General features: G+C 41.1%; 1 protein-coding gene across 1 annotated transcript in view; it reads right to left on the reverse strand.

Annotated features, from left to right (window-relative positions):
* Window positions 1–9,669: 9,669 nt before the first annotated feature.
* The window catches only part of PARP8 (poly(ADP-ribose) polymerase family member 8), a 437,603-nt gene continuing 429,732 nt past the window's right edge, over window positions 9,670–17,540 (reverse strand). The window contains exon 26 of the mRNA XM_069748619.1: window positions 9,670–16,550. Within this exon, the coding sequence (XP_069604720.1) occupies window positions 16,448–16,550 (103 nt within the window). The 3' untranslated portion in view covers window positions 9,670–16,447. The remainder of the gene's footprint in view (window positions 16,551–17,540) is intronic.

A 17,540-nucleotide genomic window follows, 5' to 3' on the forward strand; every position in this document is an offset into this window, starting at 1 on the left:
TATGGCTACAGTTGGGATTAGAGTTAGTGGTGTGGGGGGTTAGTGTTGGAGGTAGAATTGAGGGGTTACCACTGTTTAGGCACATCAGGGGTCTCCAAACGCAACATGGCGCCACCATTGATTCCAGCCAATCTCGTATTCAAAAAGTCAAATGGTGCTCCCTCAATTCCGAGCCCCGACGTGTGCCCAAACAGTGGTTTACCCCCACATATGGGGTACCAGCATACTCAGGATAAACTGCGCAACAATTTCTGGGGTCCAATTTCTCCTGTTACCCTTGTGAAAATAAAAAAATGCTTGCTAAAACATCATATTTGAGGAAAGAAAAATTATTTTTTATTTTCACGGCTCTGCGTTGTAAACGTCTGTGAAGCACTTGGGGGTTCAAAGTGCTCACCACATATCTAGATAAGTTCCTTTGGGGGTCTAGTTTCTAAAATGGGGTCACTTGTGGGGGGTTTCTACTGTTTAGCCACATCAGGGGCTCTGCAAACGCAACGTGATGCCCGCAAAGCATTCCATCAAAGTCTGCATTTCAAAACGTCACTACTTCAATTCCGAGCGCGGCATGTGCCCAAACAGTAGCTTACCCCCACATATGGGGTATCACCGTACTCAGGAGAAACTGGACAACAAATATTGGGGTCAAATTTCTCCTGTTACCCTTGGGAAAATTAAAAAATTCTGGGCTAAATAATTATTTTTGAGGAAAGAAAACGTATTTATTATTTTCACGGCTCTGCATTATAAACTTCTGTGAAGCACTTGGGGGTTCAAAGTGCTCACCACATATCTAGATAAGTTCCTTTCGGGGTCTAGTTTCCAAAATGGGGTCACTTGTGGGGGGTTTCTGTTTAGCCACATCAGGGCCTCTGCAAACGCAACGTGACGCCCGCAGAGCATTCCATCAAAGTCTGCATTTCAAAACGTCACTTCTTCAATTCCGAGCCCCGGCATGTGCCCAAACAATAGTTTACCCCACATATGGGGTATCACCGTACTCAGGAGAAACTGGACAACAAATATTGGGGTCAAATTTCTCCTGTTACCCTTGGGAAAATTAAAAAATTCTGGGCTAAATAATTATTTTTGAGGAAAGAAAACGTATTTATTATTTTCACGGCTCTGCATTATAAACTTCTGTGAAGCACTTGGGGGTTCAAAGTGCTCACCACACATCTAGATAAGTTCCTTTCGGGGTCTAGTTTCCAAAATGGGGTCACTTGTGGGGGGTTTCTACTGTTAAGCCACATCAGGGGCTCTGCAAACGCAACGTGACGCCCACAGAGCATTCCATCAAAGTCTGCATTTCAAAACGTCACTACTTCACTTCCGAGCCCCGGCATGTGCCCAAACAGTGGTTTACCCCCACATATGGGGTATCAGCGTACTCAGGAGAAACTGGACAACAACTTTTGGGGTCAAATTTCTCCTGTTACCCTTGGGAAAATAAAAAATTGCAGGATAAAAGATCATTTTTGAGAAAATAATTTTTTTTTTTTATTTTCATGGCTCTGCGTTATAAACTTCTGTGAAGCACTTGGGGGTTCAAAGTCCTCACCACACATCTAGATTAGTTCCTTTGGTGGACTAGTTTCCAAAATGGGGTCATTTCTGGGGGATCTCCAATGTTTAGGCACACAGGGGCTCTCCAAAAGTGACATGGCGTCCGCTAATGATTGGAGCTAATTTTCCATTTAAAAAGCCAAATGGCATGCCTTCCCTTCCGAGCCCTGCCGTGCGCCCAAACAGTGGTTTACCCCCACATATGAGGTATCAGCGTACTCAAGACAAATTGGACAACAACTTTCGTGGTTCAGTTTCTCCTTTTACCATTGGGAAAATAAAAGAAATTGTTGCTAAAAGATCATTTTTGTGACTAAAAAGTTAAATGTTCATTTTTTCCTTCCATGTTGCTTCTGCTGCTGTGAAGCACTTGAAGGGTTAATGAACTTCTTGAATGTGGTTTTGAGTACCTTGAGGGGTGCAGCTTTTAGAATGGTGTCACTTTTGGGTATTTTCAGCCATATAGACCCCTCAAACTGACTTCAAATGTGAGGTGGTCCTTAAAAAAATGGTTTTGTAAATTTCGTTGTAAAAATGAGAAATCGCTGGTCAAATTTTAACCCTTATAACTTCCTAGCAAAAAAAATTTTTGTTTCCAAAATTGTGCTGATGTAAAGTAAACATGTGGGAAATGTTATTTATTAACTATTTTGTGTCACATATCTCTCTGGTTTAACAGAATAAAAATTCAAAATGTGAAAATTGCAAAATTTTCAAAATTTTCGGCAAATTTCCGTTTTTCTCACAAATAAACGCAGAATTTATTGACCTAAATTTACCACTAACATGAAGCCCAATATGTCACGAAAAAACAATCTCAGAACCGCTAGGATCCGTTGAAGCGTTCCTGAGTTATTACCTCATAAAGCGACACTGGTCAGAATTGCAAAAAACAGCAAGGTCTTTAAGGTCAAAATAGGCTGGGTCATGAAGGGGTTAAAATAAAAGCTGACAACTACATCCTGTATACAATGCTTAACAGAGACAATCCATGGTCAATACAACAAACTCAAATATTTTATACCCTAATTTTTAGATAACTTTACATATTAAGCTGTTGTAAGGGTGATTCGCAAAAAAATAGAATATCATCAAAAATGTAATTTATTTTCAATTCTTCAATACAAAAAGTGAAACTCCTATAGTATATAGAGTCATTACAGAGTGATCTATTTCAAGTGTTTATTTCTGTTAATGTTGATGATTTCTTGTGCACCTTTTTCTACTACACTTTTTTCTTCCACTCAACTTTCCATTAATATGCTTGTATACAGCACTCTGAACAACCAGCTTCTTTAGCAATGATCTTTTGTGGCTTACCCTCCTTGTGGAGTATGTCAGTGACTGCCTTCTGGACATCTGTCAAGTCAGCAGTCTTTCCCATGATTGTGGAACCTACTGAAACAGACTAAGGGACCTTTTTAAATGCTTTGGAAACATTTGCAGGTATTTTTTGTTAATTATTCTAATTTGCCTAGATAATGACTTTTGGGTTTTCATTGGCTGTAAGCCATAATTATCAACATTAACAGAAATAAACACTTGAAATAGATCACTCTGTGTGTAATGACTATATAAAATATTAAAGTTTCACTTTTTGTATTGAAGAACTGAAATAAACTAACTTTTTGAGGACTGTTGTGAATTCTGTGGCTGAATTCACTCCTGTGGTCACAAGTGGTACTGCAGCTTCTGGGCTTCCTCCCTCAGGTGTTCTGGTGAGCTCGTTGGCTGCCTTGTTATTTAACTCCACCTGATTCTGTCTTCCTTGCTCCTTGTCAATGTTCCAGTGTTGGATCTGAGCTTCTGGATCTTTCCTGTGGCCTGCTGCTCTGCTTAGATAAGTGCTTCTTTGCTTTTGTTGCTGTTTTTTCTGTCCAGCTTGTCTATTCGTTTTTGCTGGACGCTCTGAGACGCAAAGGGTGTACCGCCGTGCCGTTAGTTCGGCACGGTGGGTCTTTTTGCCCCTTTGCGTGGTTTTTTGCTTTAGGGTTTTTTGTAGACTGCAAAGTTCTCTTTGCTATCCTCGCTCTATCTAGAATATCGGGCCTCACTTTGCTGAATCTATTTCATCCCTACGTTTTGTCTTTTCATCTTGCTAACAGTCATTATATGTGGGGGGCTGCCTTTTCCTTTGGGGTATTTCTCTGAGGCAAGTCAGGCTTGTATTTCTATCTTCAGGCTTGTCAGTTCCTCAGGCTGTGCCGAGTTGCATAGGTAGTGTCAGGCGCAATCCACAGCTGCCTTTAGTTGTGTGTAGGATAGGTTCAGGTATTGCGGTCTACAGAGATTCCACGTCTCAGAGCTCGTTCTATTGTTTTTGGGTTTTTGTCAGATCACTGTATGTGCTCTGATTACTGGCACACTGTGTTACTGGATTGCCTTCATAACAGTACAAGGAGCCAAAACTAATGATTCTCAATAGAGGGAAAAAAGAAGTTCTGACATCATTTTTTTTTCTCAGCTCTGTGTTCAGTCTTTTTTTTCCCCTAGACATTAGGGTGCTTCAGGACACAGCTGTGGACATGGATATTCAGGCTCTGTGCTCTTCAATGGATAATCTCGTTATAAATGTACAAAAGATTCAAGATACAATTGATCAGAAATCTATGCTAGAACCAAGAATTCCTATTCCTGATTTGTTTTTTGGTGATAGAACTAAGTTTCTGAGCTTCAAAAATAATTGTAAGCTATTTCTGGCCTTGAAACCTCATTCTTCTGGTAATTCAGTTCAACAGGTTTTGATTATTATTTCTTTTTTGCGCGGCGACCCTCAGGACTGGGCATTTTCTCTTGCGCCAGGAGACCCTGCATTGAGTGGTGTCGATGTGTTTTTCCTGGCGCTCGGATTGCTGTACGATGAGCCTAATTCAGTGGATCAGGCTGAGAAAAATTTGCTGGCTTTGTGCCAGGGTCAGGATGATATAGAAGTATATTGTCAGAAATTTAGGAAGTGGTCAGTACTCACTCTGTGGAATGAATCTGCGCTGGCAGCTTTGTTCAGAAAGGGTCTCTCTGAGGCTCTTAAGGATGTCATGGTGGGTTTTCCTATGACTGCTGGTTTGAATGAGTCTATGTCTTTGGCCATTCAGATCGGTCGTCGCTTGCGCGAGCATAAATCTGTGCACCATCTGGCGGTATTGTCTGAGATTAAACCTGAGCCTATGCAGTGCGATAGAACTATGACCAGAGTTGAACGGCAAGAACACAGACGTCTGAATGGTCTGTGTTTCTACTGTGGTGATTCCACTCATGCTATTTCTGATTGTCCTAAGCGCACTAAGCGGTTCGATAGGTCTGCCGTCATTGGTACTGTACAATCCAAATTCCTTCTGTCCATTACCTTGATATGCTCTTTGTCATCGTATTCTGTCATGGCGTTTGTGGATTCAGGCGCTGCCCTGAATCTGATGGATTTGGATTATGCTAAACGTGGGTTTTTCTTGGAGCCTTTGCGGTGTCCTATTCCGTTGAGAGGAATTGATGCTACACCTTTGGCCAAGAATAAACCTCAGTACTGGGCCCAGCTGACCATGTGCATGGCTCCTGCACATCAGGAAGTTATTCGCTTTCTGGTGCTACATAATCTGCATGATGTGGTCGTGTTGGGGTTGCCATGGCTACAAACCCATAATCCAGTATTGGATTGGAACTCTATGTCGGTATCCAGCTGGGGTTGTCAGGGGGTACATGGTGATGTTCCATTTTTGTCTATTTCGTCATCCACTCCTTCTGAGGTCCCAGAGTTCTTGTCTGATTATCAGGATGTATTTGAAGAGCCCAAGTCCGATGCCCTACCTCCGCATAGGGATTGTGATTGTGCTATCAATTTGATTCCTGGTAGTAAATTCCCTAAAGGTCGTTTATTTAATTTATCCGTGCCTGAACACACCGCTATGCGCAGTTATGTGAAGGAATCCCTGGAGAAGGGACATATTCGCCCATCGTCATCACCACTGGGAGCAGGGTTCTTTTTTGTAGCCAAGAAGGATGGTTCGCTGAGACCGTGTATTGATTACCGCCTTCTTAATAAGATCACTGTTAAGTTTCAGTATCCCTTGCCATTGTTATCTGACTTGTTTGCTCGGATTAAGGGGGCTAGTTGGTTCACTAAGATAGATCTTCGTGGTGCGTATAATCTGGTGAGAATCAGGCAAGGAGATGAATGGAAAACGGCATTTAATACGCCCGAGGGTCATTTTGAGTATCTAGTGATGCCGTTCGGACTTGCCAATGCTCCATCTGTTTTTCAGTCTTTTATGCATGACATCTTCCGTGAGTATCTGGATAAATTCCTGATTGTTTACTTGGATGACATTTTGATCTTCTCAGATGATTGGGAGTCTCATGTGAAGCAGGTCAGAATGGTTTTCCAGGTCCTGCGTGCTAATTCTTTGTTCGTGAAGGGATCTAAGTGTCTCTTCGGTGTGCAGAAAGTTTCATTTTTGGGGTTCATCTTTTCCCCTTCTACTATCGAGATGGATCCGGTTAAGGTCCAAGCCATCCAGGATTGGACTCAGCTGACATCTCTGAAAAGTCTGCAAAAGTTCCTGGGCTTTGCTAATTTTTATCGTCGCTTCATCTGTAATTTTTCTAGCATTGCCAAACCATTGACCGATTTGACCAAGAAGGGTGCTGATTTGGTTAATTGGTCTTCTGCTGCTGTGGAAGCTTTTCAGGAATTGAAGCGTCGTTTTTGTTCTGCCCCTGTGTTGTGTCAACCAGATGTTTCTCTTCCGTTCCAGGTCGAGGTTGATGCTTCTGAGATTGGAGCAGGGGCGGTTTTGTCACAGAGAGGTTCTGGTTGCCCAGTGTTGAAACCATGTGCGTTCTTTTCCAGGAAGTTTTCTGCTGCTGAGCGTAATTATGATGTGGGCAACCGAGAGTTGCTGGCCATGAAGTGGGCATTCGAGGAGTGGCGTCATTGGCTTGAAGGAGCTAAGCATCGCGTGGTGGTATTGACTGATCATAAGAACCTTACTTATCTCGAGTCTGCCAAGCGCTTGAATCCTAGACAGGCCCGTTGGTCGTTATTTTTTGCTCGCTTCGATTTTGTGATTTTGTACCTTCCGGGCTCTAAAAATGTGAAGGCGGATGCTCTGTCTAGGAGTTTTGTGCCCGACTCTCCGGGTTTATCTGAGCCGGCGAGTATCCTCAAGGAAGGAGTCATTGTGTCTGCCATCTCCCCTGATTTGCGGTGAGTGTTGCAAAAATTTCAGGCTAATAAACCTGATCGTTGTCCGGCCGAGAAACTGTTCGTCCCTGATAGGTGACTAGTAAAGTTATCTCTGAACTTCATTGTTCGGTGTTGGCTGGTCATCCAGGAATCTTTGGTACCAGAGAGTTAGTGGCTAGATCCTTCTGGTGGCCATCTCTGTCACGGGATGTACGTACTTTTGTGCAGTCCTGTGGGATTTGTGCTAGGGCTAAGCCCTGCTGTTCACGTGCCAGTGGGTTGCTTTTGCCCTTGCCGGTCCCGAAGAGGCCTTGGACAAATATTTCGATGGATTTCATTTCTGACCTTCCCGTTTCTCAAAAGATGTCAGTCATTTGGGTGGTCTGTGATCGCTTTTCTAAAATGGTCCATCTGGTGCCCTTGGTTAAATTGCCTTCCTCCTCTGATTTGGTGCCTGTGTTCTTCCAGCATGTGGTTCGTTTGCATGGCATTCCTGAGAATATTGTTTCTGACAGAGGTTCCCAGTTTGTTTCAAGGTTCTGGCGAGCCTTTTGTGGTAGGATGGGCATTGACCTATCTTTTTCCTCGGCTTCCATCCTCAGACTAATGGCCAGACCGAACGAACCAATCAGACCTTGGAAACATATCTGAGATGTTTTGTTTCTGCAGACCAGGATGATTGGGTGTCCATTTTGCCGTTGGCTGAGTTCGCCCTTAATAATCGGGCCAGCTCGGCTACCTTGGTCTCTCCATTTTTCTGCAATTCTGGGTTCCATCCTCGTTTCTCTTCAGGACAGGTTGAGTCTTCGGACTGTCCTGGTGTGGATACTGTGGTGGACAGGTTGCAGCAGATCTGGACTCAGGTAGTGGACAATTTGACCTTGTCCCAGGAGAAGGCTCAACTTTTCGCTAATCGCAGACGCCGTGTGGGTCCCCGACTTCGTGTTGGGGATCTGGTTTGGTTATCTTCTCGTCATATTCCTATGAAGGTTTCCTCTCTTAAATTTAAACCTCGTTTTATTGGTCCGTATAGGATTTCTGAGATTCTCAATCCTGTGTCCTTTCGTCTGACCCTCCCGGACTCCTTTTCCATACATAATGTATTCCATATGTCGTTGTTGCGGAGATACGTGGCACCTATGGTTCCATCTGTTGAGCCTCCTGCCCCTGTTTTGGTGGAGGGGGAATTGGAGTATATTGTGGAGAAAATTTTGGATTCTCGTGTCTCTAGACGGAAACTCCAGTATCTGGTTAAATGGAAGGGTTATGCTCAGGAAGATAATTCCTGGGTTTTTGCCTGTGATGTCCATGCTCCCGATCTTGTTCGTGCCTTTCATGTGGCTCATCCTGGTCGGCCTGGGGGCTCTGGTGAGGGTTCGGTGACCCCTCCTCAAGGGGGGGGTACTGTTGTGAATTCTGTGGCTGAATTCACTCCTGTGGTCACAAGTGGTACTGCAGCTTCTGGGCTTCCTCCCTCAGGTGTTCTGGTGAGCTCGTTGGCTGCCTTGTTATTTAACTCCACCTGATTCTGTCTTCCTTGCTCCTTGTCAATGTTCCAGTGTTGGATCTGAGCTTCTGGATCTTTCCTGTGGCCTGCTGCTCTGCTTAGATAAGTGCTTCTTTGCTTTTGTTGCTGTTTTTTCTGTCCAGCTTGTCTATTCGTTTTTGCTGGACGCTCTGAGACGCAAAGGGTGTACCGCCATGCCGTTAGTTCGGCACGGTGGGTCTTTTTGCCCCTTTGCGTGGTTTTTTGCTTTAGGGTTTTTTGTAGACTGCAAAGTTCTCATTGCTATCCTCGCTCTATCTAGAATATCGGGCCTCACTTTGCTGAATCTATTTCATCCCTACGTTTTGTCTTTTCATCTTGCTAACAGTCATTATATGTGGGGGGCTGCCTTTTCCTTTGGGGTATTTCTCTGACGCAAGTCAGGCTTGTATTTCTATCTTCAGGCTAGTCAGTTCCTCAGGCTGTGCCGAGTTGCATAGGTAGTGTCAGGCGCAATCCACAGCTGCCTTTAGTTGTGTGTAGGATAGGTTCAGGTATTGCGGTCCACAGAGATTCCACGTCTCAGAGCTCGTTCTATTGTTTTTGGGTTTTTGTCAGATCACTGTATGTGCTCTGATTACTGGCACACTGTGTTACTGGATTGCCTTCATAACAGAGGACATTCTCATTTTTTGAGAAGCGCCTGTATATATATACCAGGATGAGCCTGGGATGGGGGACATATATACCAGGAATGGGGGAGGACGTGTAACTTGTATCTTCTTATAGGATTTAGAAGGCTACAAGGGCCCATACATCTGACCAACATGTGGGGTCCCATGTCCAAATCTTGCACTGGGGTCAATCGGACTCTAGTTACACCACTGACTCTGTACTTCAGTATATAAATTGTGATGAGTTATACGATGCATTAGCACTTCGTCTTGTATACTGGTTGGTCATATATATTTGTATTCAACAACGTTTTGGACTTATTACACATTGGGAGTGTTTTTCTCATATTGCCTCTCGCTTAGTATTTGATCTTCTTTTTGGACCTCTATATTGTTAAATACACTGTTGTTTTTAATAATTCTCATTAAAAGTTAATTTTTTATAGTATGATTGCACTGTGGCTCTAATTTATTGGTGTTATAATAAAGAATTAAACACTTGCATCAGGTTTTCCATGCCGATTATAGCTGATAACCATTGGGATTACCATATGATTAGTTTATTTTTCGGGTAACCTGTTAACAAAAGAGAATTAGAAAAAGTGTATAATACCTTTAAACAATATCTTTTTATTGCTTCTCATAAATGACTATTCCTGGTGCACCAGTCCTACTTTTTTTCCGTACATGCCCCCTTCCTTAAAGTTTAAATACAAACCTGCCCATAAACAATTAGACAGAGAGAATAACCAAAGAGTCAACGTAAGTCATTTTTTTGAAATATTCCATTTTATTCCCCGTTCATCCTCCTTCCCTGCATTTATCAAGCAAGGAGAAGAGCATACAATTTATAGTACAAAAAAAAAGGAATATAAATGTATTACATTTGACCATCAGCACAGAGTTCATCATTTTTTACAACTTTAAAAGGAAATGTCGAAGCTTAGCTTTATTCAACAGAAACACTTATCGTACCAATGACTAGAAAATTAAAAGTGCTATTGTACAGTATCAGTAAAGAGTCAGAAAAATACAAGTATCAAAAAGTTTGGAATAAGTAAACAGGTTGCAATAAAATCCTTTAGAGCAGACTGTTAGACATGGCTATTAGGACTGGAGAGAGTACGTTAGTCTTTCAGCTAAACTGATTTTTTTTTTTTTACTTTATCACCAGGCAACCTTTTTTTAAATTTAATTTTTTATTTCACTTTGAATTATTCATTTTCCAATCTTCTACCAATTTAAGTGGTTTTGTAAAACTAAATCACAAAAAAAATAAATTATCACACAACTTCCTAGATTTTACTTACACGGTACAAGTATAGAATTAGAAAAATATATATAATTATTTTGAAACAAAAAAAGGCTTATTTTTTTCCAAAAACAGCAGTATGGCTGCACAAAGTCAAATACTGCAGGTTAGCTGCACAGCAGTAAATGAAACGGAGATGCAATACTACATGTAACTAGTTATGGTGCTGTTTTTGAAGAAATGAGCTAGGATTTATACTTTTGAATAACCCCTTTACATTTTTTGTCAAGAAGAGGAAGAAAGGGGAGGGAGAACCACCTTAAAGAGGTTGTCCACTTCGTTAGCATTGATGACCTATACTTGGGATAGGTCATCAATGTCTGTTGGGTCGGCAGCTGTTATAGGTGTCGGCGGCCACCAGTACTCACTTGGGTACTGTACATCCGCCTCCTATTGATTTGAATAGGAGGCGGAGGTGTAGTACTAAGCCTCGGCAAGTACCAGAAGACGGAGCAGCTTCGCAAGTGAGTACTTCTCGCCTCCGGTAACTACTAACCAGACCCCAACCGATCAGACATTGATGACCGTTCCTAAGGAAAAGTCATCAATTCTAAAGTAGGGGACAACCTCTTTAAATCTACTAGAAGCTCCTGATGGACTGAATCTACTGGTGGCACGCACACAGCATGGTACTGCCTTTGGATAGGAAGTCATTTTCTTCCCTTTTTGCTTTTGCCGATTGCCTGGTGTTGTTGACTTCTCTATGAATTGCATTCGTATTAAGTAGCCCTTTACAATAGCAGATTGTAAAGCATTTTCTACATTGATAAAATTGTGCTGTTTGTATTAGGCTAAATGGAAAGGAGGTTTTAGAAAACGATTCCAAAACTAGAGTAAAAACTCTTTTCAGGAGTTCCCTACAGCGTTCGTATTAATGGAAGAGCAATGCTTTCAGTAGTTGCCGGCAGATTGGTTTTCACACTCAAAGTCTTAACATAATTAGCAGAATTATTAATTAGTTATACTATTTGCTAAAATGGAAGTGTAGTTTTAAAAGTTATGTAGAAAATGAACCTGCAGTTTAGTTCATAAGAGCACAGCTATGGCCAGTAACTCCAGGTTGTCGACAGCGTTTGTTGGACTTTATGGTAGTCTCTATTTTCTGATGACATCAGAGGGTCAGATTGCTTCTTTTTCCTGATTATTTTTCTAGATAAGTGATCAAAGGGGTTGTCCTCTTCTTTTTACTTCTTTAAAAATGAGCCAATAGTGGACTAACAATTTATAAAAAAAAAAACATATTCTCCAACTGAACACCTATCACTTATTACCAGTGTACGCCGCCGGTCTCCTGACTTCCTCTTCTAAAGGGGCACATCAGGTGACTACTGCAGCCTTTCAGTGGTCATATTCTGTCCAAGCTAGGAGACTGACTTCCCACTCAAAAGGAGCATGATCTTTGCAGCCAATTAGTTGTCAACCGACAGAAAAGGAAACCAAGAGACCAACGGGGGACACTGGCAGAACAGAGGAGCAGCAAGGGTTCCGTTAATGTTGATGTGGTTTTCTTTACTTTTAAGACCAGTATGGGCCAGTGTAGTGGACAACCCTTGTAATGTGAGATCAGGAGGACGCCATTCAACAAAACTAAGGAGCAACGGTACTTGGTTAACTGCAGTGGTCCTCCAATGAATCCAGCCCCCGGGGCCTAATTGAAAATTTGTAAGAGGGCCCCCACCTACCAATACCAGACACATCCTACAGACAACAGTGGTGCTGACAGCAGTGGAGCAGTATAATCTGATTCATTATCGGTGTTTCAGATCATTCTACCCCTTTCATAACCAAATTATAGTTTGTGCTATAATAATATGTAACTGATGGTGTTGTTATATATCACTGTATGGTGTGAACACCTCTCAATGCATGAAATGAAAGGTAACATAAAATGCTGATTTTCAAGTCAGGAAAGACCCCAAATTATTGAAAAAAATGGCTAGGGTGGATTAGAGTTAACAATTGCTTAGAGTTGGAAAGATCTTGACATGTTGGCTTGACAACTGGAATAGCTATAGATTTATAGGATACACTAGACACGGGTTTGTTGCTGTGATTTGGCACAAATTAGTTTGAACACTACAATATTTGATTTGATTTTACAGAGGACTGTAAGTAAAGGTACTACATTCTCTTAAAGGAATTTGTTCTTTGACTAATATATTGATGAGTCACCCAGCACCCTCACTGCTGTTATCTGCTCCGACACAGAACCAGAACCAATACATAGAACCAGAACAGCACAACTCCATACATTTCTTAGTGGCCACTCCCGGCACTGTAGCTTATTTTTAATCCCCCTAAATAGGAAAAAAGCTGCTGTACGCAGGGTGCAGGCACTAAACATATGGATCAGTGCTGTTCTGGCTTCGTACATTGTTTATATCCTCCGGAGCAGATAACAGCTGATTAATGAGTGTACGTGCTTGGATAAGGTGTTATCTGAGCATGCTCATGTGCTAACCGAGTGTCTTTGGCGTGTTTGAAAAATATGTTCGAATCCCCACGGCTGTATGTGTTGCTGATGTCGAACAGCCGTGAGACATGCAGCCACGGGGACTCGAACATACTTTTCAAACACGCCAAAGACACTGGGTTAGCACCCAAGCATGCCCTTATCCCAGTACGTCTGCTCATCACTACAGTTGATCAGTGGGGGTGCCAGATGTCAGATTGATCTGATATGGATGACCTATCATACAGATAGTAAATATGTTAGAACCAGACTTTTTTTTAAATCAAACACTATTGCATTTTATAGTATTGCATTTTATAATACTACACCTGGAACCAGTTAACATGTTCATATTAAACCATAAGTAGCACCAAAAGCCTAAAGCCCTGATCTCACATAGTGTAAATGCTGCATTATTTTTATGTTGCGGTTATCTGTCCAAGTAAAGTGGATGTGATTTCCTGAAAACTGCTGCCCATTATGTGAATAAAGATGACTTTGAACTGTGCAGTTTTTGGTGCATTTCTTCCCACGGGCTTCTATAGGGAGCCTGAAAATGCATGTGATAAATGTAGCTGTGTTTTTAAGTGCAGAATCAAAGCTTTTCTGCACTAAAAAAATGATTAAAAATTATGCTTCAAATCTGCACCAGAAAATTCCTCAAAGTGGGGGAATAAACAGCAAAAATGCAATAATCAGAGAACATTATAATTACATATTTTGGTGCAGACAATGTAGATAAAAAACAGTAGAGAAAAAATACAGCATTTACTCTACAAGTGAACAGAGCCTTATATTGGACCCATCAGTACCTGGTTAATATATAGGCAGGAGATAGCTGCTGTCAGACTCTTGCCTATTTAAGTAACATTTTTTATTTTCTCTGTATTTTTTACCTACTGTAATATAAGTAAAGAAGAATACGTAAACTGTAACTACTGTCGACAGGTGGCTGTCAATGTTTTGGATACCCTAATTCAGCAATAAAGTTCAAGCACTTGCCCACATGCTTTTTATGTATTTTTAGAAGCCAATGTCTGCTGGGCATAGCAAAGGTTTATGATTCTCATTTTTATCCACTCATGGCTTTGATCTCTAAAACTGCATCAAACTGACACTTGTGAACGCTGACTTATTCATCTAGTAATTAGACTATTTGAACATTCATAGTTTTGCAAAGAGACAGTTTATTTTGCCTCGGGGAGACCTAATTTTCCTACCATTTTCCCAGAGTGCATCAAGCCAGGCCTATAAAGTCTCCTTACTTAACTGGTAGTGTCTATAAGGAGAAATATAACACAGAAGACTGCCATCAAAGGCCTCTTACACTATTAACCAGCACTCTCCATTGCACTGATGAGGGGCAAGAAGTCAGACACAGTACTCTATAGCTCCCTGTACATTGTATCTTTTCCTATTGAGAAAAACTCTTGATTTGATTAAATATCCTTAGCAATGTGGCAGTGCCAATTAAAGAGTTGGACTTTGAATAATGGGGGGCTACTTCTGAGAGCTGGCATTACAGTAGCAGCTTTCTTTCTGGGGAGAAATTTGCATATTTTTTCCCAAGGAGAATTGCCTAGCTTATTACTTTCCTTATCCCAGCTGGAAAAAAATTACCCCCTAATCACAAAGTATTTGCATGGCAAATTTGACTAGTCATCAAAAGCTACTCTTCATTGACAAAGGATAGACTTGTTGTAGTAAGTTTCTGATCAGTAGTGCTTGGAATGTCAATATGTTGTGGTGCGCCCACCCATGACCTTGAGGGTGCCTATTAATCAGATGGTGCTGGGGATGGCGCAGATCATAGGAGATTAGCAGTGCTGTGGTCTGGTGGTCATGGACTACCAACATGGTCTCTGGACCAGGGTTCTGGAAACCTGTTTTCATCAAGGATAGTATGTTGGTTGGGTTGTAATCCCTGGTGACTGGTTCCCTTCAACAATCTTGACCATAAAACTTATTCGTTGTAAGTCCATCAGTGCACCTACATGATGGCAGACTGGAGAACCCTCTCGACTTATGTATTCTTCTCCCAAATTTTGACTTCTACTGCAACATATTGGTCTAATCATGCAAACTAAAGGAGTTGTCTGCCTGGTTTAGAAACACAATTTGTAAATATCTAATTTGGGCATTTTCAGTTATGAGAGGAGGAGGAGCAATGTCTTTCATGGAAAAACCCTTTACGACCATCATCAATTAGCTCAAGTGAAGAGAAACTAAAAAGGGCTTCTCTGTTGATGAAGGACCCAGAATATTTATGTATCACAGACTAGCTCATAACTCATTAATTTCAGTGAGTAGAGTGTAATACTCAATTTCGCCTCTAGAGGTGCTATTTTAGGAGTCCAGATGTTCTGCTGTTTCATCTTCACCTCCTGGCATCTTGAACAATGGCTTGTTGACAAGCAAATTATATCTTTCAATTACCAATGACTATGTTTCACAGTGTGCATATGTGTGATGGCAGTCCTATCATAATAAAAACAGTACTAAATTGGTCCATTTTAAAACTTCATTATAATGCCACATGTTCATACCCTGCTGGTGCAAAAAGGTTTTTAAGGTTGATGCCCTTTTGAATTATTTTTGGACCCCTACCAGAAACTGGTTCCGAAGTTACATGTTGGATCCACCAACAGATTAACAAGCTTAGAGCCTTTAGACCTGTGGATTCTTGTTTCTCGAGTGCAATTTGTTCTCAAATCTGGTCTCCATGGCTGTCAGTCCTGGAAAGTGTTCACTTTTGTGGCCAATATCCTTAGTCCGGCTTCCTCGGCACCTCTGGCATTCACTAGGCCCCGTGGCATTGCGAAGTCATGGTACAACACATGTCAGGATGCCAAACTGAGGATGCTGGAAGCAGAAGTGAAGACTTCCTTGGTCCGGCTGCCATGGAGGACTGGATGCTGGCAGAAGTTTTTTTGCTGCATTCTTGAAATTACCAGAAACCTTCACATGTAAAAGGTATTAAAGGGGTAAATGAAAGGTATGCCTGGCTAAGAACTCAAACTTTAGGACCCCTAGAGACAGTCAAGAGAAAGGCACCTCAGGCACCAAAAAGATCCCTTTGTACCTGACATTATTCTGTAATTTACCATCCAGTCCCATAACTACAGCATTCGATACCAGATATCGCAAAAACAAAAAAGGTAAAAAATATGGACATCCAGTACTTTAAGTTTATAAAATGTCTTCCTTTTGCCCTGTTTATCCTGTAAAAAAAACCTAAGCTATACTTTAACAAATGTTTTGTCAGAATAAAACATGACTTTTTTTTTATTACTATACCATATGTAGCCAGAGAAATAAAAATGCTATATATAATACCATTGGTGATTATTCGGGACTAACCTCCAGATAAGCACAGCCTACATTACAATAAGGATTTTATATTCCAATTATCTTCAGCATAAAATCCATAAAACACTTGGTGGTTTCATTTATTGCAAGATAAAACCATAGTCATGAAAGTAGAAAGTCGTAGCTTGTAACATAATTTGTACTAATGATTACAAATCTTCTCCAGTGAATCTCTTGGATATAAGCCTGGCCGTCATGTAGACACCATAATATATTAATTTCAATACTAAATAATCCATTTGAATCAATAAGTATAATCAGGTCAAACATTAAAAAGCAGAAATAAAAGGAGCTTTTATAATAATAATAATAATAATAACAATAAGAGGCGTATTAAAGACATCCCCATTGTTCTTCAGCACAAAGTCCAGCTTTGATACTGATGACGCCCCACATTCCATGAAATATGTATTTAACCAGTAGCAGTTTGGTTGCCTATAACTCGAAGGATTTCTTTATAGCTACTTGGTTCCTGTGTGTTGATGCTTGTGTCTCCCACTTGACCATCCTCATAGCTGGAGAGAAAAAAAAGAAAGCAATAAATAATAAGACTATAAAGAAAATCCTTTTAAGTCTTAGCAAGTCAATTACATCACTTTAAATACATTTATTTTGCTTAAGTATGGGAAAGGAAAGGATTTGCACACAACCAAAACCTAGGAACAGACAAACAACACACCAACAACACCTGAACCAAGCAGCATTAAGCTAACTCTTTGATTGCCAGAGTCCAGTTTTTATAGGATAGGGGAGTGGCCAGCAGTGAACAGCAGAGAACCTTAAGGCAAGAAAGCTTCCAGGAGCTCTCAGCTGAGCAGATTAAACTCTGCACTGCTAGAAGAAACATGCACCATTTAATATGAAGAAGTGCATCTAGTCAGTGCAGGAGTAGAAGAAATCAGATGGCGTGGTCTTATGGCTTTTCTCTGTCGTGGCAACCCAGTGACAGGAACAGTCTCTGTTAAAGAAGAGGTCCACTATCTTCCTCAGCACTTCTGATTGTCCATTCTTTGGAGCAAAACACAACAACCACACTGAGAAGTATCATTCTTTTCTTCATATTTGTTCTTTCTCTATCTTATGCTCAAAAACTTTTTGAAAACTGCATTAAATCTGGATGTTTGAATCCTGCTAAACTGTAAAGCGCTGCGGAATATGTTGGCGCTATATAAAGATTATTATTATTATTATTTATTTTACCTTATCTTCTTCAGCATTGACATTTTTTTGTTTCGCAAAGAAACCTTCCTTTGGTTGACTTTTGTTTGGCCATGGATGGTTACTATAATGACTAGATGGTAGCCCGATTCTAATGCATCGGGTATTCTAGAATATGTGTGTAGTTTATTTATGAAGATTTTACAATAATACATTGAATACACTAGCGAAGCATGGTTCAAATCCCGCGTCAATTCGCGGCCGGACTGCGCCTGTCGCTGATTGTTCGCGGCTGGCCACGTAGTATATAGCAAAGCCACGTAATATATAACACAGCCCGCCACGAA

This window comes from Ranitomeya imitator, chromosome 1 (genome assembly GCF_032444005.1).
Source record: "Ranitomeya imitator isolate aRanImi1 chromosome 1, aRanImi1.pri, whole genome shotgun sequence".
Classification (NCBI taxonomy): domain Eukaryota; kingdom Metazoa; phylum Chordata; class Amphibia; order Anura; family Dendrobatidae; genus Ranitomeya; species Ranitomeya imitator.